Source organism: Eupeodes corollae, chromosome 2 (assembly GCF_945859685.1).
Source record: "Eupeodes corollae chromosome 2, idEupCoro1.1, whole genome shotgun sequence".
NCBI classification, from domain to species: domain Eukaryota; kingdom Metazoa; phylum Arthropoda; class Insecta; order Diptera; family Syrphidae; genus Eupeodes; species Eupeodes corollae.
The window spans coordinates 24,397,876-24,422,000 of record NC_079148.1 but is presented as its reverse complement, the minus strand read 5'-3'; the positions used below and the strand labels follow the sequence as shown (position 1 = coordinate 24,422,000).

Sequence of the window (24,125 nt, the reverse complement as noted above, 5' to 3'; positions counted from 1 at the left end):
CAAAGAAGTATATTTTCTGAAAAAAAGCCATTTAACGTTTTTTTATAAATCAAAAAAACTGAAAAAAAAATTTTCTCCTCCAAAATTTTACGACTTAAACATGATTTCATCTCCAAAACAATTCTGTGCAACGAAGAATAATGTTTTTGACATCTGATAAAATTTTGAGAAAAATCTAATTGACAGTTTTTTTTTATAAAAAAATAAAAATCTAAAAAAAACATTACTCAAAGTTCGTAAAAATTGAATATCGATTCAAATATCTTTTCAAAAACTTGAAATTTAGGCTTCAAGCTTATTTTATCTTATAAGAAATATTGTTTTCATGAGAAAAATCGAATTGATAGTTTTTTTACAAAAAATAAAAACCTACAAAAAAATTATAAAAGTTGGTAAAAATTGATTTTCGACTCGAATATCTTTTCAAAACTTTGAGATATTGGCTTTAATTAACTTTTATCTTTCAAAAAATCTTGTTGTCAACATTCAGTTAAAGTTTGAAAAAAATCGAATTGACAGTTTTTTTTACAAAAAATAAAAACCTAAAAAAATGTATAAAAGTTGGTAAAAATTGATTTTCGACTCAAATATCTTTTCAAAAATTTTAAATATTAGCTTCAAAGTAATTTTATCTCATAAGAAATATTGTATTCAACATTTGGTAAAATTTTTAAAAAATCGAATTGACAGTTTTTTTTACAAAAAATAAAACTCTAAAAAAAAACAATACTAAAACTTCGCAAAAAAATACTTTCGACTCAAATAGCTTTTCAAAACTTAAAAATATTGGCTTGAAACTTATTTTATTTCACAGAAAATATTGTTTTCGATATTCAGTAATTTTTATATAATAATCCAACGGTCCGTTTTTCATAAAAAATAAAATCTACAAAAAATAGTACGCAAATTTGGTAAAAATTGATACGAGTACATATAGACAAACTTTTAAGCAAGACAAAATGACAGACGGGATGGTAAGTTATCAGTGTGGGTCGCATCCCAGCCTCTTTTTGACATTTTAAATTGACTCATAAATTATTTCCGCAAATTTGTTATGTTGGATACGAATACATAAACCAATGCAACGTTCGAAATGGTAACCTCAACAAAATAAATTGAGGGAAATGTATTTAATAACGGATTATCCAATTTGCGGTTCTAAAACTATAGGGCTGGAATTCGACATCTGTCAAAATTAAGTTGTTAAAACAATTTTTTTGTTTTCAATTTAAAGTTTGACATTTACGAAAAGCAAGCAATTGGCAAATTTGTGAAGAAATTTAAAGAGACAGGTTTGGTTACAGATATTGTGCATCATCGTTTTGCTCACACTAATGAAAATATGGCTGCTGTAAGTGAAAGTGTTGACGAAGACTCTAATGTGTCAATTCTTCGTCGTTCTAAGGTATTAGGACTGTATAACCGCGCATTATGGCGTATTTTGCATTTGGATCTGCACCTAGATCCATATAAAGTCCAGCCCACACAACAACTGATGCCAACTGACCATTCACAACGTCGTAGATACGACGAATGGGTGCCTAAGGAATGAAGCGTTATGGTCATATGATAACCCACTATTTTACCTGCTTTTGAAGAATACGAATTGAAGAATATGTGGTTTCAACAAGACGGCGCCAGATACCATACAATTCGTGGCTTTATTGCAAGAGACATTTCCTGGCCGCGTACTTAAAACCCAAAATTCGTCAAGTTGTGGCTGAGATACTACCCAATGTGTCAAAAAGTGATCGAAAATTACCTCAAAAGAATCGATGATTGTAACAATTCGCGTAGTTGTCATTCAAATGATGTAGTGTTTCACACTTAATGTCAATGTTCAAACTTTATAATAAAAATGAGTTATCATGGAGAAAAATATTTTATATATATATATTATTTACGTCTACTTTTGAGACCTCTAAATGAATAACGATGTACAAATAATAAAAGTATGTATGCACCTGAATGTACTCCAAGAGAAAATAAGTGAAATACACCAGAACAAAATGTGTAATCTTTTAAAATCTAAAAACTAAGACCCTGTTCACAATAACTGTGTCTAACTGTTAACGCTGCTTGACGAAGCGGTAACGCTAGTGCGTAAAGACCCAACATAATAGGCATAAGCAAACATAAGCTTGACGAAGCGGTACTGCAAGTGCGTAAAGGCCCAACTATAATAGGCATAAGCAAACATAAGCTTATGTCAAAAACCCAACGAAAATTCACTTAAGTTTGTGAAATTTCTTCCAAGCCATAATGCAATTTTGCTCGCATACTTATCTACATGTCAGATTTTACTTATGCGACGAACGACTGGGATCGCTCTTGCTTAAGTTAACGAAACTGAGAAAAATTGAACGAAACGGAGCTAGACTCCATTATGTCCACTCGTATTGAGATTCTTTGTATTCGCACGTTTACTTATGCGTGCATATGCTAGCTTATGCCTATTATAGTTGGCCCGTAAGACTCAAAGACAGTCACCAAGTCAAAAAAGATGCAAGTGTGCACTGGGCCTAAAAGTTATTGATCTCGTGTCCACTGCAAAAAAGTGTGTTCCAAGTTGACATTGTGTTATTTTGGAAACTCCAAAGTTCTGTAATAATTTTCTTTATTATTTCTCTTTCACGTTAAATCATTTTTATAAGGCAACAACAAGAAAGTATGGAAACGGATCTCATGAAGTAAGCGGCAGTGACCGAGTCATCGAAAATTGAGTTCAACGAATCGATCGTTGTAAACGTGCCTGTAGTTTACACATGGACAACGACGACGTCGAATTCAATGACATTGAAGTTGATTCAAATTCAAAACATTGGTAACATTTTCGAGACAAATATCTCAAATAGTTTTCGTTTAAGAAAAAGGTAAATTACCACCTGTGATGAGCAGACTAGTACAAATTACCTCAAAATATAAATTTAACTACACTTAAGCTTTTCAATTTATAGTTTTTTTGTATATGAGTACATAACATACGAGTACTAATAATGATTAATGTACTTTAATGACACGTGCGCCATAGTATTTTTATAACCAAAACACATCAGGCACATGTAACAACTAAACATGTTTTTATCTGATATATTATGTAATGTAACGTATTAACTAAGTTCATTAGCCCCCCAGTTTGTGTACGCAGATAAAGCAAATAATAAAATAAACAATTATTCACGTACACACATATGTATGTATGTGTGTAGTTGACGGATACTCAATGTCATAATTCCAAAGTTTTTAATGTTATATTTTCTTTTGATTTAAAAAGCAAACAACCCTCAAAAACATATGTAAACAACAGTTTCGAGCAAATTTTGAACAAGTTACAAAAAAAGAAAAAAAAACTTTAATGAAAAAAAACGCAATACATATTTTTGTAGCAGGGCATAGAATGTTTTTAACTTTTGATTGATATTTTTGTTCATGTGTACGAGGAACAAAATTCAATCTTCGACTCAATGTATGTTACAAAAATTCTACTATATGCACATTTTATTCAACCCTGAAATATCTCTTGTCAATCTATACACCATATTCTTGCATACATAAGCATCATTAATAATTCCTAGTTAATGATTGAACAATCAAATTAATTGACATTTTCTGTTTTATTAAATGTCAAAATCACAAATCAACATCTTTGTCACGCTTTTTTAATTTTTTCTTTCTTCTTAAAGAATGACATACAAAAACAAAATGCAAATTTATACTTTAGAACAGAAAAGAAAAAAAAAATGTTAATAACACGTCATTATGCAAATTTAATTTTCAGTCTGTCATAAATTGACAAGACTTAGATTTAGTATTTAATGTTATTCATATTATTTATAATGTGTGATGTCAAAGTCATATATACGTACATCAAATGCACATAGCATAAAAATAACACACTAAACTATAATGGAGTTCTATTTCTCTCTGTAAATCATTTTAAATGTGTTATAAATTTTTGTTCTAAATGTAAGCTACCCCTATTAGAAATTGTTGTTCTAAATGTAAGCTACCCCTCAATGTTTGAAACGTCAAACATCTTCGATTCATGTTTGAATAGTAAAACGTCATCGACGAGTGTTTGACGTTTGGGACAGACAGTATTCCGTCGTTTTTACATTCTGATTCTTCTTTTAAGCTATAGTAGACTTGGCAATTGGCAAAATATAAAATTCAATTAAAGAAATTAAAATAAAACAAAAAGAATTTAGTTTTAATAAATGAAGTATTCTTTTTGGAATTTTTCAACGTCAAAACTGACAGCCAATACTTTCGAGAAGTGAAAAATGATTGCATATATAATTAATTTGACAGAAGGAACTAAGCATACTTATTTCATTTAAAAATTGATTTCTTTTTTCGTGACGCATGGAACATGATTCAAACTGTTTTTGTGCTGTTGTCATTGTATTAGTGTAACTTAGTGTACGTGTCAAATATCCAGCAAAACACTTTTTATTGTATTGTATTATATAACAATTGTATTAGTTATTGATGCAAAGAGGGGTAAATCTACCGTGTTTTGTGTTTTAACAGATCTAGATCTAGATCAAGAATAAATTGAAACATTTTACCCATGGAAACCCCGTTAATATCTCTAACAATTTACTTCCCCCAATAAATTAATGTCGTTTTTATTTAACAATCCGTAAGAATTGTATACGAAATCAATAGTAATCTAATGGAACATGAAATTTCTTTAATTCATTTATTTTTAACTCTAACAGATCATGTACGTAACTTGACTTCTTCCCATGTGTCTGTCGTATCTTTCTAAAAAAATAGACAAAGTACAAATAATGCCAATGGCCTTCGGGACTTTTCTGAAAATATTTACTTAAGGGTCCGGTTAAAGCTATCAGTAAAATTTGAAACAGGTGGAATTTTATGTTTTACTGATGAGCGTGTACCTATAGCAATCAGTAAATTTACGTCATTAAATTAAATGTCACTTTCGATCATAACATCGAGCTTCACGCCTCAGAAAATTTGTTTACTGTTGCTTTCATCAGTACAATTTTAAATGATGTGATTGGAACAGTAAAAGATTGGAACACCAACCGTAAAACGAAATGGAATATTTTTTGGCAGTCACCTGTTCAGTATAAAAATATCATCAATATGGATTTATAAATTAAAGAAGACTTTAAGTGCATTGTTTCTTTTTGGTAAAAATACTTGAATATTGGATTCATCTTATTGTATCAATCTTTTAATAGAAATAAATCTGTAATATATATATATATATATATTCAAAACCTAAAAATACAAATTTTACTGATGGATTTTACTGATAGCTATAACCGTACCCTAATATATTTACTTAAATGTCAAACTCCATTGCTGTCATTTTCTTATCACAATTTTGGAAGTGATTTTCTTTCACTAAAATTTTTTTTAATTTTTAAAAATATTAGCTTTTCATACAAAATCACACCAAATTTCAGAATTGTTAGAATCAAAAGAAAAATTTTGTTAGGAGCCCAAATCGGAGAGATTCCGGATTGTCAATAAAATTGATAGTTTTGATATTGACGTTTGTGATCGATCCTATTTATAAAAACGCTTTGTTCGAATCTATCACTGTCTGCCAAATATAAAATTAAAAAAAAAAGAAAATTAAAGAAAGCTGACAACTAAAAACAATTTTTAAAAATTATGATAAAGCTAACACAAAGAAGATAGAAAGGAACGTCGAACTCCGCAGTTGTAATTTTCTTAATCGAAATTTTAGAAGTGATTTTCTTTTTCATACAAATTGTTTTTGATTTTCAAAAACATTAGTTTCACATACAAAATCACACTAAATTTTAAAATAATTAGAATCAAAAGTTAGGATCACGATTCAGACAGAAATTCCGAACGAAATCCATCACTGTCTGTCAAATATAAACTAAAAAAAAGAAAATTACAAAACTGGCAACCTTAAAAACGGTTTTAAAAATTATGATAAAGCTAATACTACGTTTCCACCGGGCACTAAACCGAGATTTAGCTAGATTTGTCACAAATCTCCTTGAAATCTCACAGATTTACAATAGAAATTTTAATCTCCTCAAATGAAGATTTCAAATAAAACTCATTGAAATCTACTTGGAAACATTAGTTTGTCAAATCAAACAAACTTTTGTTTCGGAGAATAATTGTTGAACCGACCCATTTAAACGATAATTTCGTTTATTGACAGATGGAATTGTCAACAAAAAACTATCTGTCTCACTTCCATATGATTCAAATTCAAAACAATAAACAACTTTCAAGAAATCATAGATAAAATAAAATGTAAGTATACAAAAATAATAAATATGTACAAGAATCGGTATAGGTAAAGTTCTTTTTTTTTTGTTATTTTTTTAGAAATTATTAAATTCTTTTCACTAATAGAAAGTAAAAAAAAATGTTGGGCCTTCTGGTTTGGTTGTTATGACATTAACCAAACGTCAAATTAATCACCTTTTCTTTGGTGGAAACACCTCATGGTTTATTTTAAATCACTTGCCTTAAATCTCGGATTATTTGTTGGTGGAAACGTGCTATTAGATTCTATCACTGTCTGTCAAATATAAACTAAAAAAAAGAAAATTAAAAAAACTGACAACCTTAAAAACGATTTTAAAAATTATGATAAAGCTAACACAGAGAAGATAGAAAGGAACGTCAAACTCCACAGTTGTCATTTTCTTAATCCAAATTTTAGAAGTGATTTTGATTTTTTTAAACAAATTGTTCAAATACAAAACCACACCAAATTTAAGAATAATTAGAATCACGATTCAGATAGAAATTCCGAACGGCCAAAAAAAAATAACTGAAAATATTCAAAGTTTGGATCTTGACGTTTGTAAACGAGCCTTTTTATAAATACAAAACTCTGTTAGGTTCAATCACTGTCTGTTATACAACTTTAAAACAAAGAAAATAGAAAAGAACTGTCAAAGACTAACCTCAAAAATGATTTGAAAAATTATGATAAATCTAACAAAGATAAGTATTCTATGAAAACAAAGAAAAAAACTGTTTCGAATACGACAAACTGTAATGTCAAATTTGCAGCTAAACATTTGTTTTTAAAATTGTATTAGTATTGATGCAAAGAGGGGTAAATCTGCCGTGTTTTGTGTTTTGACAGATCTACATAGATCAGGAATAAATTGATATATTTTACCCATGGAAACCCCCTTAATATCTCTAACAATTTACTTTCAAAAAAAAAGTAATGTCGTTTTTATTTGACAATCCGGAAGAATTGTTTACGAAATCTATAGTTATCTCTTGGAACATAAAATTTCTTTAATTTTATTATTATTAACTATACCAGATCATGTACGTAATTTGACTTCGGTCCATGTGTCTGTCGTATCTTTATGTAAAAGTACAAATAATGTCAATAGCCTTCTGGACTATTCTGAAAATATTTAATTGATATAAAATTATGATAGAGAGATTCCGGATTGTCAATAAAATGCTTGATCGTTTTCAAAATTTGGATATTGACGTTTATTATCTAAATAAATTAAATTCAATAAATTAGATAGCGCAACAGTCCAAGAAACCAGAGCCTAGTGAAAATTAAAAAACTGACAACCTTAAAAACGATCTTAAAAATTATGATTAAGCTAACACAGAGAAGATTAAAAAGGAACGTCAAAATCCACAGTTGTCATTTTCTTAATCTAAATTTTAGAAGTGATTTTTTTTAATACAAATTGTTCAAACACAAAATCACACCAAATTTTAGAATAATTAGAACCAAAATATTCAAAGTTTGGATCTTGACGTTTGTAAACGAGCCTTCTTACAAAGAAAAAACTCTGTTAGATTCAATCACTGTTATAAAAAATTTTAAAACAAAGAAAATAGAAAAGAACTGTCAAAGACTAACCTCAAAAATGATGTAAAAAAATTATGATAAATCTAACAAAAATCAATATTCTATGAAAACAAAGAAAAAAAAAACTGTGTCGAATACGACAAACTGTACTGTTAATTGCAAACCAGTATATTAAGTTTTATACTATCGAATTGAATTAAGAAAAAAGATTTCCAAAATAGAATTATACTAATAGAATATAACCAGAAGTTGTTTCGATTTAGATTTTTGTTTGTATTTATTTATTTATTTTTTTTGCCAGCAAATTTAAGCCAAAATCAAGACTTGCGACCTCGAAATATTATCAAAAGATATTTTATTTTTATAAATATATTCAAACATATCTGTATGTAAATGTAAACATCTATATCAGAATTTCAAAACAATAAAATTAGGCTTTTTTTTCGTTTTTGGTTTCTCGGACGAGATCAATTTATTATTATTTTGTTTTTGGAATTTTTGTTTTTACAAAGGTTCATATATTAATACAATTTATTTGATCGTGCTATGGAAAAAAACTTATGAATTAACATTCTTTACTCGTACATCACATGGTTTGAAATATCTGTGACCATCATTACGTTTGCGTGAATCAGTGTATTAAAAATTCTGAGAAATTCATCTCTATAAATATACAAACGCACATAAATATCTTCTTGTTTTCATTTGATTTGATAAATTAATCAACCGCATAAATTAAAATATCGAAATTTTGAAAAATCATTTTGAATAGCTTTATAAAAATTTCAGCGTTCTCGTCGTCGATGAGTTGCTATATATGTATATACGATTGTATATATATTCATTCAATATTTCTTAATTTTGTGTTTGAAAATATATTATTGTAAATTTGTATATTCCTAAGTATGTATGTATTTTTTTTATAAGATGTATGTTTTTAAAAATAAATATTTAATTTCCTAAGAATTCTTGTTTTATTTTGTATTTTTTTTTTATTAATACACAACATTTTATTAATAGAACACACATTGAATTTTTATACAAAAGTCTATGGCAGCACTTTCGACTTAGCTAGAGCTAAGCTATATTGGAATAAGACAATTTAAATTGCGTCGTCGTTTCATTTCATGTCCCGTTTTATAAATAGAAAGTTTAATTTTGAAAAACCGAATAAAAAAAAATAAATAAATAAATTTGTAAATGAGCAACACACAAATAGAGCTGCTCTATAGCCGAGTCGCACAAGGCACAAGTACAACAGCGTATTGTGGTGGCTGTTTTGAAGCTTTAGATTATTAGATGGCTTATAGCCGTAGCTAACTTAGATACATATTTTCGGCGGACAATAGTATTTTAAATATATTCAATTTGAATATAGGAATGTTACTTAAAATTAAATTGATACCCTTTTAATGTAATATACTTGAAAATTTGATTTTTTTTAATAATTTTGTTTTAACAATTTAAAGTGTTTCCCTTTTATTTATTAATCTAGATAATGTACATCCGGTAAAGATGGGAAATTAATTATTTATTTTTTGTTGAATAAATTTGTTTAGATTACATTTGATATAAATCATTATCAAACAACATAGAATGTTGTATTTGTAGATTGTGACAGTTAACAATCACAATCTACAACTACAACATTCGAGTTGGTCAAAATTTTGATTTAAATTTTTTGAACAGGAATATCCATACAATTTTGAGCTTTTAGAAATCCTATTAATATTGGTTTTTATTTGACCTTTGAGACAAAATTAAAATTAGCATGAGGTTAATCTAGGAATTCAATACAAGAGAAATTTCGATTTCTGACGTTTGCCTGTGAAATGCCAAAACATACTGATGCGTAGATGTATCTAAAAGGTGTCCCAAAATTAACGCAAGATTTAAATTTGCCGCCATTTGTGCAGTGAAGTGTTGGCAACCCTGAAAAAAAGCAATTTGACAGCTAACAATATAGGGTTATTAAAAATGGAGCGTTACACCATAGAACAACGTGTCTTCATTATTAAAGAATATTTCAAAAATGGACCCTGATTTTTCGAGCAAAATCATCCTAAGCGATGAAGCACATTTTCATCTTGATGGCTTTGTCAATCGCCAAAATTGCCGCATTTGGGGTTCGGAGAACCCACATGTGATTGGCGAAAAACAAATGCGTCCACAACGCATGACTGTATGGTGTGGATTTTGGGCTGGAGGCATAATTGGGCCATATTTCTTTTGGTCAAGCAGTGACTGTTACTGGTGCTCGATATAGCGACATGATTACACAGTTCTTTCTGCCAAAATTGGATGATATTGATGTGTCCAATATGTGGTTGCAACAAGACGGTGCCACATGTCATACAGCCCGTGAAACAATTCAATTACTGCATGAGACATTTCCAGGTCGTGTACTCTCTCGTTTCGGTGATAAAAATTGGCCTCCTAGATCGTGTGATTTAACACCATTAGACTTATTTTTATGGGGTTATTTGAAATCACAAGTCTATGTCAACAAGCCCACAACAACCCGTGTATTAAAGGAGGAGATTCAACGCTGCATCAACGAAATTCAGCCACATTTATGCAGAATGGTCATGGAAAATTTCAACAAAAGAGTGCGCATGTGCATGCAAAGCTGTGGAGGACATTTGTCCGATGTGTTATTCCATACATAACCCTATCCTATGTACTTTACGAGTCAATAAAAATATAACTATTAAAAGACTAAAAACGGCGTTTTCTATTTAATTCAAATCTTGCGTTAATTTTGGAACACCCTTTATTAGCTGTCAAAATTATTGTTACTAGAAACAAATAAATTAATTTAAAATGTTTTCGGAGGAAGAAGATTTTGAAAAGTCACTTTTGCATTTGGTTGGACTGCTAAGAACAACACGCTCCTTTTCTGGACACTGTCGCAACCTTAGATACCCTCCTGAGTACCCACAACCACTGCCACCAACCTTCACACCCAAGCCAACAGTTGTAGCATTGTAGCTGCTTCTGGGTATTGAAGATGCTTCACGGGGAATAGATCTATCGCAGATATTCAATAATTTAATGTACATTTCATTTAAACTTTTTCACTAAACAATAATTCTTTTATCTGGTAGAATAAATTTTTAATATTATTCGGTGTTAATATCCAAAATAGTTGCAACGAACTTAAACTTTAATGCAAATAAACTACGGCGAATTCTGAAAACAAAATTAATGAAAAAAGAAAATACAAATTCAATGTTGTCACTTTGACATTTGCAAAAATATTAGGGTATGTTTGTTTTGTTTGCTCCACAATCTGTTCATGTTTTTTTTTTTTAATAAAATAGCTTTAGCATGATACTAGTTAGCAAAACAATAAAAAGTGTTTAAAATTAGTGAAAAGTTATTTTATTACTATGTATATAATAAATTGTTAACTAGTATCGTGCTAAGGCCTTAACAATAGGTTGTTTAAAATTTTGCGGAATTTATATAAGAAAATAAAATTTCTTGAATTTGTTTGACAATAAGTGATCTCCCAATGATTTTTTTTGGTACATCAATTTTGTTTTAATATTAATAAGAATTTATCAACAATTTTTTTTTGTTTTATTATTTATTTTAGATTTTTGATAGAGTCAAAAATACAGCTATCAAATGTTTTATCTTTTGATTTGTGTTTTCTTGAAATAAAAAAAATTATCTCGATCTGAAATAGTTGTAAATAGATAAAATTCTAAAAGGGGGTTCCCGTTATTAAAATAAATTAATTCATTTTTGATTTTAATCTGTCAAAACCCTTATCTCGAGGTATACCTTAATTTTCAACATATTCCTTACATCAATACTAATCAAATTTTGATCTGTCAGTTTGACTAAGATGATTTGCGAAATTGTGTTGAAAATACACTATATCAAAAAATGTTCGTACAGTTGATTCTTCAAAATAACAGCTTAGGTATTTAAACAGTTTTGGTATTGCTTATTATATGAGGATTAAAAACAAAACAAAATAAATTAGTACAAACTTCGTGAAGAAAAAAAATGCAACAACTTAGGCAAAGTAGGAAATCAAAGGTCAAAAAATTGCACGTACAGTGATAAAAAACTTAATTATGTTATGTAAGTTTTAATAAAGAATGTGATAACCTTTCGCTTTTATAACACCCTGAAGGGGATTCTTCATAGAGAGAACTTGTTTTTTAAGTGACTTCTGGTCAAATTTTGTTCCATTCTTCCAACATACCGGCTTTTTTATTACTTATTTTTTATTCTCGGAAATTTCTTCCTAAATAATCCCGAAGATGCTCAATGGGGTTAAGGTCTGGGGATTGGGGAGGATGAGGCAATTGCGTTTTAACATTATAGAGAAGCCACTCCTTTATTATCTGTGGAAGAACGCCCTTTACTTCATCCATAAAATAAACAGACCTAAATGCAGCAATATAGCTGTCTCAATTTGATACGGCAGTTTGCATTCTTCATTGGAAATGTCACCATTTTAGTTTTTATTTTTTGTTTTTCCGTATATCCCTTTAAATTTCATTATGAAACTGAACTTTCAAAAGTAAGTCGAGGGGTGCAAACTGCGGTAAGTTTTTTGGGACAAACATTTGTAAAATGAACTACATGTGTTATATTTTACAGAAATAAAATATTACGTACAAAATTATCGCAAACACTTATGAATTTCAAACTCCTCGTCAAAGAAAGGACACTATCCTTGATGAATGTTTAGGATCGTTGTCTTGCACAAGTAAAAAGATGTCCTTAAGGCCAATTTTTGAAGCGCTGGCTTTAACATTTTCTTTTAAAATTTTTAAATATTTGTTTTTATCCATTGTTGTTTCTATAAAAACTAAATTTCCCACACCATTGGACCCCATAGCTCCCCAAACCGTAACATTTCCGCCTCCATGTTTCACCGTTGCAAATTCTTTACATATAATGCTGTGTTTGGTTTCCTCCACACAAATCTGCGACGACCGACGGTCCGACCCAAAGACATTAAACTTGCTCTCGTCAAGGTGTAACACATTCTTCCAAAAATCATCTGGTTTCAAAACGTATGCATTCGCATAGTTCAAGCGTTTTGAAACGTTTACATTTCAAAAAGAACCGTTATTTCCATTTTCTTAGAGAATAGAAAAGTGTACGAACATTTGATTGATGTACGATTTGTTGAAATTACTGGCATTCTATTAACGGTAAAAAAAAACATGAGGCAAAGCTAGAACAGTTTAATGCATTTTTTATTATACATTATAATTTTATCAAATAAAGTCAATAAGCTCAGATTTGTGGTAGGAAGTTCATAGTGTAAGGGAAACCCATTTATTTTCCATTGCTGTACGTGCAAATTTTTTCGTGTAGGGTATGTCGGTTCTTTAAAATTATCCTTTAAATATAAAAATAATGAACTAGTTAGACCATTTTAGCTTTTCTTTTTAAGGCATTTTATTTTGATGCTTAGAACTGTCAAAAAAATCTGTGTTTCTTTCTTTTGCTCGCAGAGATATTAGAATGTTCGGTTTGCGTTTCTTTTTTTCAATCATAGCTAGCTTTATGCGATCTGAATAAAATGACCGAGAAAATGGAGTAAAAAGCTGAGCGTGGCTGACTTCACGTTTATTTCTTGTGGTATGAAGGAGACAGATGGAAAATTCTTAAGCTATTGACAGTTAATTTCTTCAGTGCGTTCAAACTCTGCTTAGACTCGATTTGCTGAGCTAAAAAAGTAAACCTCCAATAACTAAATAGGACAGAAAAGAACACAAATTAACTACAATAAAACATCTATGTATTTACAGTCTTGTGTTACAGGCCGTGAGAAAAATCAATTTGGATTGAAATTCAATTCAAAATTACCAATGAAAAATCACGCATTTTTAAAAACTATGCAATAACTTTTTCTTAGAATACTTTGGCTATTCAATGATGATCTTTGGACTCGTCAAATTTTGAACTGTGTGTAACAAAAAGAGTCTTCGTCTGGACTTGGACTTGTGAACACACAAAATTCTAACCCGGTTAAATTCAGTTTTCACAACTAACTCCAATTGACGTTTAGTCTGAAATTGATTGAATGATTAATTCCATGCCAAACTAACGTGATATCATCTTGACTCACTGTTTAACATTTATGTTCACATAATCATCTGTTAATCTCGACAGATTATTAATAAAAATTCAATTTAGTATAAATGCAGTTAAAATTAGTTTAATCTCTTGAAACAAGATAAACAAAAAAAAAATGCAGACAAAATTAAAAAATAGAAGATTTGTTTGTCTTGTTTCTTCTTCTTCAAAGTCGTTTAAAGAAAAATGTCATTCTCAAGCACATAATGATGTGTGTACTGCCTTAAACCCAGCTTAAGGTCAGTCTATTTCTAGAATTATTTGCTTTTGTCGCTAAGTAATGCTACTGTGCCTTGTCATAGTCATAGTTGTCGTCGGCGGTGATGGTGGTGGCGGCGCAGCGGCGACGGGTAGCGTGGCTTGGTTGCAAACCTATTCCTCGCTAACCCCACTGGATAGGCGAGGTTATATTTGTACATAAATAAACATACCTACATTTGGCAAAGTATCTAGCCTAATTGATAAAGAAACACACTTTATAAACCGGTTGACAGCAGTTGAAAAGCGCTCTTATTTGGTTTATTTTAATCATACAACAAGTATAAGGAATTTAATAATTTGACAGAAGGTTGGCATGTCCAAAGAAATGGAAAATGTAAGTGTTTACTTATGAATCTAGTTTTCAGTATAAATAAAAATGTTGCTTTTTTAAAAGTTATATTTAATACAAAATGTATTTTTATGGTTTTCTTTGAATTTTAATTCCAGAATCAGCCCATTTAATTATTTGTTTAAGTATTTGACAGGACTGTAAACTAAAATTCACTGGAAACTACAAGGATTCAAACTAAACGAACAGAGCTATTGCTGCATGACATTTAAATGCACTAGTATTGCAGTGGGTGCGTTTAAAAAGTGTAAACAATTCCACTTAATTAACAAACAAAAAGTTAAATCTGATAGTGAAGTCGGTAAAGGCATAAAGAATTTTAAATGTATACATAATTGAAGCGAGGATGAAGTTTTTTACGCTCAAGATGACTGTTTAAAAGTCATAAATTGCATTTAATTATACTAAGATAAAAGCTTGCTATTTTTATATCCGATTAGTGTGTGTAAGCTGCGATTTTTATTAACACCCACTCAAACTGAATTATTGTTGTAGTTTACATACAACTTATTTTAAAACCGATATAAAATGTTTATGCACTAAAACCACACCTAATTTTAAAGTATTGCAAGTAGAACCCGGCTAAAAGCCACTCTATTTTTAGACAACTTGCACTTTGACACTTAAAATTTAATGCTTTTTTTCGTTTGAAGGACTGATTTGCATATATGTATATTTAAGTAAATTATAAACAAATTATTTTTATCTATTGGTGTCTAAATAATAAAAAAAATATTTATTATAACCAAAAATCTTACGCAATATGTGAATAGTATTTCGTAAACTTTTGACAAACTAACCTCTAACTCTGCAATGAAGTCTAAACAAAGATAAGAACAACACATCATCATCATGCATAATACTAAATCAAATATTTATTTAATTTTTACGTCAGAGTTTTCTGCTACTATAATTTTTGTTTTTATTTTTATATTTTAACAAAACATCTCAATTGAAAAATTTATATTTATCCGCGTTCCGGTGTGGGAAAAGCGCATTAAAAACCGTTTGCTTGTTTCTAAATTTACACCGGAAACGCCATTTTATATATATAAATAAGCTAAAATAATATATATAGCAAAAAAAGAAAATAAATAAAAATTCCTTTTCTTAAAATTGACCGAGCACCATAATATTTTTTTTCCTTTTGAACAAAATTCAAAAACGCCAAAAGTTTATTTTATCCCACTTCTTTAACTCGCGGGCCGGTTCTATTCTTGTAATTTTTGTTTATAAAACCTACACGAAAGTTTAAATACTGCTTCTCTTTGTACTATGTGATGAAAATTTATAAATATCCAATCAAGTTTCTATTAATATTATGTACATATGAATGTATATATAGCGATTTATTTATTAATGGTTGGGGTATTATGCCATTTAACCGAAATCTATTTCCGATTTGCAGGAGCGTGTTTTTTTTAAATTTATTTTGCTTCTTGTTAGGTGAGATTTGTTGATTCGTATTTATTTAATAAAGTTGAAAAAGTCTTTTTTCATATAAAACCATTTGTTTTGTTTTACATACATTTTAGTTTTGTTATGAATTAAGACGAATATCCTTACAAACTGATCGATTCGGCAAATTAAGTTAATTTATTTTTGACTTTAAATCTAATTTGCAGACCTTTGTTTTGAATTTCAACACCAATGGAACATTTATATCTGTCAGTGTGATTTTTGATTTTTTTTTTAAATGAACTAAAATGGCTGATTTTGATAATCCGTGTTTTTTCTCTTTTTAATTGCAACTGACAGCTTTTACTTTGACAAGTATTTGTTTTTAATATTTTATGTCAGAATAGTTATAGACATTTTAAATACCAGACCAACAAACACAAAAATAAATCTCAAGGAGAAATATAATATGTATACAATTTTGTTTGTGTTTTATTGAGTTTCCCAATGGAAAATCCCATGAGTAAGTTGTCAATTGCAAATTGAGTGATCATTGAAAAGGTGTATTTGTAGAAGATTATAAAACTTGACAGTTCGAATCATTAAGACAGCCACAATTTTTGTGAGGAGTCCAATGAACTCAATGCAATCCGTGTGATTACATTTTTTTTCTTGCAATCCACAGACACAGCTTTTTAAACATATTTTTTTGAAAGTTGAGTTAAAGTTGAAGAGTTGAGTTTAGATTGCAAAAGTAAAAATGGACGCGTTCAGATGTCGAACCCATACCTGAAAGTTATGATCTGTTTTTTTTTTCCTTTGTTATCAAATTTAGAAAACAACTGTTTTCTATTTCAATTTTGTTTATAGAATTTAAATATTTTTTAGTGTAGAAAAAAAAACATATTTTGTGTATATATTTACCTCCAGAATTTCTTGATTTATATCAGCTGGTGCTGCAGGAGGCTGATTGCCTGTTGAATTTATATCTAACGACAAACTACCAGGTACTACTATCATTCGATCGCGAGCTATTGCGGAATCGCGTGCCATATCTGTAAATAAAATTTAAAAAAATAGAAATATATTAGTTTGAAATATGTAAGTATGTATGTATGTATTTATTTACTTCAATTACACACTCCTGTCATAAAATTTATCAAAAACTATGTTTTAACATAATTTTTGTTGTTGAGCCTAGTACGCTGCTGATGCGAAACGAAAATTCCAAAACAAAAATGACATGACGAAATCATAAACGAAAAATTTCACTGTACGACGAAATGTGTCATTTTCGTAGATAGCTGTACTAGATTTCTTAGTACAAGTCTCCACTCTTTTCGTTCTCAATTTATTTGACATATTAATTGCTTGCGAAATTTTGACGGAAGGCCTTTCTAACACACCTATTGGTGATGTGCAAGAAGTGATGAAGACGAGCAGTGAACTTTAACTTCCAAAAAATAAACCGAAGAAAAAAAATTGATTTCTCTTCGGTTGAAGCCAGTGAAGCTATTTGGAAGTTGGATCCTCTGGAGTAATATAGTTGCAGGAATGAAAAAACTATGCGCTCAACAAAATGTTAATAAATATAATTCTTTCCACTTTTGTTTACCAGCAGCTGACTGTCAGAACTTGTCAGTTGTTTTTGACAGTAGACAGAACTCTCCACAAATATTTTTCCGCTGTGGTTTTCGTTTTCATTTTGCTCTGAACTTGGAGACCACCGAAAAAATTCGTTTCACTTCAGCTGCGTACTAGGCTTTATGGCTGAATCAAAAACACATTTCAGCTTCGGCTTAGTCTGCGTTACGGTGGACCTGCTTCGAGGTTACTTTTACATTTCTATTATTTCATCCCTCCTAAGAGCAAATATTTTGTTTGTTGACATTTTTTATAGCTGTTGAGCTGTCAGACAAAGCAAATGTTCAGATAATTGAACTATAGCTTCCGTTTGGAGTCACATTACGTTACATTACGTTCTTTTTCTTACGATTGTCAAACAAAACGTGAGGTCGAAGCTCCATTGTGATAGCATGCATTGAATTCCTATAGCTGAACTCGTAAACGTCAGGTGAAGCTGAAGCTGAAGCGTGTTTGTGATTCAGCCATTAAGGTCTACATTCTCACCTACAGAGTTGTTTGTCTCATTTGGAAGTGGTATAATATAGAACCTACATATTAGATGTCTAAAGTTGTCGAACTTTAATTTGACTGAACTACTGGTTAAATAACCAATTTAATGTAAAAAGGCAATTTTAACACAAATTTGGTTTCCCGAATTAGGTGACTTTGAGTTGTGGAACTTGAACTTACTGACTTAGTGATGTAAGAAATTGAAAAATACAATAGCTCAAAATTGTAGGTAAAAAATTTTCGACATCTTAAAGACATTTTTAGAAACTTACTAATCATAAACGATGATTTAACTGATTTCAAATGATTTTATCTTCTTAATATCTTTTAGCTATTTCCTAAAGTAAAAACCTTAATAATCTGCTAGATCCGTATGACGTTTGTACAATTAATTTTATAAGAGAAGTGAATGAATTGGTCCAATCTACAGTTGGAAATTCCAATAATTAGGTCTGTTTGACCTTATTTGATTTGTTTATTTTCACGAACTGTCACTATTTAGACTTGTTCGGATGCCAGTTTTGTAATAAAAGAGAATTCGAAATGTAGTTAGAAAGGGGAAAAAAGGTTACAAATTCCTAAATGTTTAGAAAATTACTACTTAGTAAAATGTGAAGTCCTTAATAATAGGTTATTCAAAATTTTGCGCCAATTGTTTAAAAATAAGCAAAAGATAATAACTTCTTCATGGCTCTTTGACATTTATGAATGTTAGAAAGGCAATTGGTTGCACGAACTATCAATGTATTTAAGCACTGTTCCATAGTAAAAGTTTAAAAAGTTTATTAAGTATGACATAAGTTGAAAATGGGATTGGTCCAATCTACAGTTGGAAATTCCAATAACTAGGTCTGTTTGACCTTATTTGCTTTGTTTATTTTCACGAACTGTCACTATTTAGACATGTTCGGATGCCAGTTTTGTAATAAAATAGAATTCGAAATGTACTAGTTCGAAAGAAGAAAAAATGGTTGCAAATTCCTGAATATTTAAAAAATTGCTACTTAGTAAAATGTTAAGTCCTTAATAATAGGTTATTCAAAATTTTGCACCAATTGTTTAAAAATCAGCAAAAGATAATAACTTTGAATCTTTGACATTTACAAATGTTAGAAAGGCAATTGGTTGCACGAACTGTCAATGTATTTAAGCTCGGTTCGATAATAAAAGTTTATTAAGTATGACATAAGTTGAAAATGGGATTGGTCCAATCTACAATTGGAAATTCCAATAACTCGGTCTGTTTGACCTTATTTTCTTTATTTATTTTGACTAACTGCCACTATCTAGACATGTTCGGATGCCAGTTTTGTAAAAACAGAGAATTCGAAATGTACTAGTTAGAAAGAGGAAAAAAAACGGTTACAAATTCCTGAATATTTAGAAAATTGCTATGTTAATGTTAAGTCCTTAATAATAGGTTATTTAAAATTTTGCGACACTTGTTTTTTAAACAAGTGATTTTTAATCAGCAAAAGATAATAACTTCTTAATGACTCTTTGACATTTATAAATGTTAGAAAGGCAATTGGTTGCACGAACTGTCAATGTATTTAAGCACGGTTCGATAATAAATGTAGTTATATTAAGTATGACATTAGTTGAAAATGAGATTTAGATGGATTTTGGCAGATAAAGTGAGATTTAAACAAGATTATATGACACAAATATTGAACTTCAAATAGCTGACTAACGACGCGACGTCAACATTCAAAAATACAATTATTTTAAATTTCACATCAGATAATAACTTCTTAGTGACTCTTTGATAAATGTCAAAAACTAAATTGGTTCATTGGTAAATGCTTAAAGCACTATTCGATTATAAAAGTATATTAAGTAAAACATGTTCAAAAATTCAAATTTGTAATCGAACAGATGCAGATGAATTGCAGAAGATATGTTTATAAACGTCATAAATGACATCAAATGACAGGCAGATTGTGCATTCATATTAGTTTGACTACAGAGAGCGTGGGAAATTAAATTCAATGAAGTGCGGAAAATAGTTTTGTTAGCAATTTTTTAATAAGTTTCTTTGTAATTTGACTCAAACAAGATTAAAAAAGTTGAAAGCAGTATTTTAAAAGAGTTTTAAACAATTGTTCCAGGGTTGAAATTTGCTGAATCTGTTTTGTTCTATATACACGTTTTTAGTTACAAGCTTAGATTTGAAGTTTACATAAAAGTCACCCCATCTGGAAAAGTAGTTTAAATTCAAATTCTACGATTGTACAGTTGTACAGTATTTAATATCTATACTATTTATACTAAATCGGTCAAGATTAAATGAAAAACGATCAAGAAACTTGCATTAAATCAATAAAATAATTGTTTTTGTTATTGTTTTGATTTGTATTCGAGTAGTAAAAATGTTAAAACAAACATCTTTTTTATTTCATATATATTCTTATTATAGTAAAATCTAAACACAACACTCCTTAATAGCATTCAAGGTGTATGACTAAGACCTTATTTCTACGTTCACACTAGACATATTATTATTATTATTATTAATTTATAACCAAGTCGCAATTAATCAACCCACTTTTCTCATTTCCCCGCTCTCGTTACAACAATATAAACGACAATACTTCAATTTGTTTAAAAGTAGAAAATAAAAAATACACTATGCATTGCATATCTTGTCAAACCACTTAAGTCAAAATAAACCGTTAACATTTAACTGACAATCTAAAAACAGAACCGCACTTAACATATGCAGTAGCAGTACCGATACCTATACGTAGATATACTTCAGAACCAGACAATAACACAATAGGTACTAAAAACAAACAAACCTAATAAATTATACTTGATTTTTTTCAACATACAAACATCTCTCACTCAAAAGTTAAAACAATTCTCACCCGAAAATTATTGTAGAGCAACATTTAAGTATAGTGTCAGTAAAATGATAATTGGCAATTGAGTAGAAAATAAAATTAAAACAACAACATCACAAAAATGATCTATGAAAACAACAAATAGCTACAACAACAACGACAACAAAAAAACAATACAATATGACACTTTTGTTTGTCATTCTAAATGATACAAAAGAGACAGAGCTAAACAAAGAGAGAGAGAGAGAAAGAGAGAGGACTTCAAAAGTCACAGCCCTATACACAATACAGCCCCTGGCGACATTTTCTACACCGAGGACTGAGGCAAAGTTTATTTTTAAGTTTTTGTTGTTCCTATCGCCGTGGCATTGAGCTTATCGATCCAAATCTATTTTTAGAACCTTCACAATGTTTACCGAGAGAACTTGTAGCGTTCATATGTATTGGTAATGTTCTCTTTAAATGTGTGTTAGTATGTGTGTACCTGTCAGAGTGAAGCAAGGCAAGACAAAGCGGGGCGAAGCAAGGAGATGAGGAAAAATAAAAACACACATGTAATATCGCAATATGTGAATGGGGGTGCATTTTCTTTTGTATATATTTATATTTTTATTTTTTATAAAAGCTCTACACCTGTATCAATGTGGGGTAATTATAATTACCCCAGTGGCAGCATCAAGTGTGCCATAATGCATCAGGTAGACACAAAGACGTAATCAAAGTTATCTAAGATAAAGAATTTCAAGTTTTTTTACGATTCTTTTTTCTTCGTCTTTTATTTTCGCACTCTGTTTATTTTTCTTTATTCTGCGATACAAATTAGAGAAAAAGTGTTCTAAAAATAAACCGAACATGATTAGGTTATGTTTTTTTTTTTTTTTTATTATTTTTGTGTTTGGTGTTTCAGATTTTTTTTTTTCGAAAGAGAAGAAATTAAGAAAAATATTATTTCAAATTAATTTTACCTACTTTATCTAATTTACGATGAAATGTTCTATTGTTGTAATAAGAAGAATAAATAAAATAACGAGCAATTTACAGTTTTTAGTTTGGAATTACAAACCAGCCAATTATTGATTATGTTTGACAGATGAACGATAAACGATCGATAATTTTGGATTTTGGAAGTTTTTTGCGTTTCATAACTATCAAATAAAGTAACGAGATATCTGTCCCTTTGTCTAGTTATGGTTTGTTTGATTGTGAAGAATGTGTTTGAGAAGAAAAAGATTGGCACATCAACTTTAAGAGTATCAAAATCTTCGACTTCAAAAGTCATGTAAAACGTCGATGTGTCAATCTGTTGTCGCTTTAAAAATATCAAAAAATGTTAGTTCTTCTTAGTGAAAAGATTAATAAAAGAATTAGTTAACAAATAAGTCTAATCATATTTTGAAAATTTGGCAATCGGTTTAAGGGTGCATTCACAGTGAATAATGATATTTATCAAGTCAAAATTGAAGAATCATTTTTGTTTAATTGCATTTACATTGGTTTTATTGTTTGAAAATTTATAAAGGTTCATTTTTTTTAAATGTCAGTTGACACAAATCAATCTCAAGCATGTCGGTGTCTTCAAGTTTTGTATCCCATTCTTCATTTAATATTGTGTTGGCATGTCTACAAATATTTGAATTTATGGATGTATTTAAAAAACAAAAGCACCGCACAAATCAAATAATTATAGTAATTACATCTCTAAGTTGTTTTTTGTTTTGATATCACATATTATAAACAAATCACGTATATTCTATTCTTATCGAATTTGATTAATTGCTTTTTTATTTTGACTAACAAAAACTGTTCAAATTGTCTGTATTGAGTGATTGTCTAGTTTGAAGAGACACTGAAATTCCAAAATTGTATCATTGTCACATGGAATAGCTCAAAACTTAATCACAAACTAAAAGTTGCGAGAGATCTAAAGAGCCTTGCACATGAAAACGAACAACGAATGAATGAATGGACGAACAAACGTAATTTTAAATATTTCAAAAAGTCAATTTCAAACAAAAACACAATTAAATTATAAGAAACCAATTGACACTTATGTTAGGATAACAAAAATTGCATTTTGTTCTCTAAAACAAGACAATTTTGTAAAAACAATTTGGTAGCAACGAATTGCAGTGTGGTTGCTACGAACTGTCAAACTCTATTCGCGTTCCACATACCATCCACACTGCATCAATAAATTGTTCGCGCTCAACTTAACATCAAAATTATATCACTCTTATTTTGTTTGTTGAAAAGGGTTATTATAAATTGACAGTTCGTCTGTGAATAGAAACAAAGCTCATGGGAAAGAAAAGTCAAAATATACGAAATTCCACAGTTTGCAGTTCGTAGCTCATGTGCAAGGTACTTAACTTGATGAAACTTTAAATTATCTGTCAAATTTTAAAATGAAAAAACTATTCCCTTGATATCCATATTTAAAGATAAAAGATTGCTGAGGAATGTGCAAAGTTCTCAAAGTTCAAAAGTAGGTAAATAAATGAAAGTTATTTGTCAAATTGAAATTAATTTGACATTTGTTAGGTCTGTTTATTTTAGTTTCATATTGAATCAGTGGAGACAAAGTTTCAATTGCAAAGAAAGTTATGTTAAATTTTCAACATTCTTCCAGTAAGGAAATATTATTTTTTTTACGGTTACAATAATTATATGAAGATATCTGTCCAACGGTCATTTAATTAAATTTAACAATTATTTTAAAATAGAACTGACGTATATCAAGCACACTTTACCTACTTCAACGCATGACACACACAAATTTATTATTAACAAAAAAAAACTAAAATATTTTAAAATCTACTTAAAATACCGCTGATAAGATTTGATGTTAATAAATCACAAATCGATTTACAATCAAAGTCCGATGAAGCTGATTGAATTATAGATTTGGCTTCTTTTAACAGATTTAAAAATTTTGATAAGAATTTATTATTAAAATTGGAACTTTAAACATATGTATGTATATATGTATATATAAACATAAGTGGGATTAATACATTTTTAAAAGGAAAAATAATAATAATAATAATTTATCGGCAGACATCTAGTTTTGCGCGCTTCGGTTATAAACAAGGTGAAATTAAGTAAAATAAAAATATAAATATAATGTTAAAAAATTGGGTTTTCCCAAATTATTTAATTGCTAGCTTTTTTATCGATGTTTATTTTATATTTG

General features: G+C 29.4%; 1 protein-coding gene across 7 annotated transcripts in view; it reads right to left on the bottom strand.

Moving 5' to 3' along the window:
* The window catches only part of LOC129947826 (histone deacetylase 4), a 113,002-nt gene that overhangs the window by 13,195 nt on the left and 75,682 nt on the right, over positions 1-24,125 (bottom strand). For 6 of the 7 annotated variants that reach the window (XM_056058546.1, XM_056058552.1, XM_056058548.1 and 3 more), the window contains one exon: positions 16,875-17,005. In XM_056058546.1, the coding sequence (XP_055914521.1) occupies positions 16,875-17,005 (131 nt within the window). Of the gene's footprint in view, positions 1-16,874; positions 17,006-20,634; positions 20,854-24,125 lie in introns of those variants that run through there. The other variant, XM_056058551.1, reaches the window with a different exon arrangement.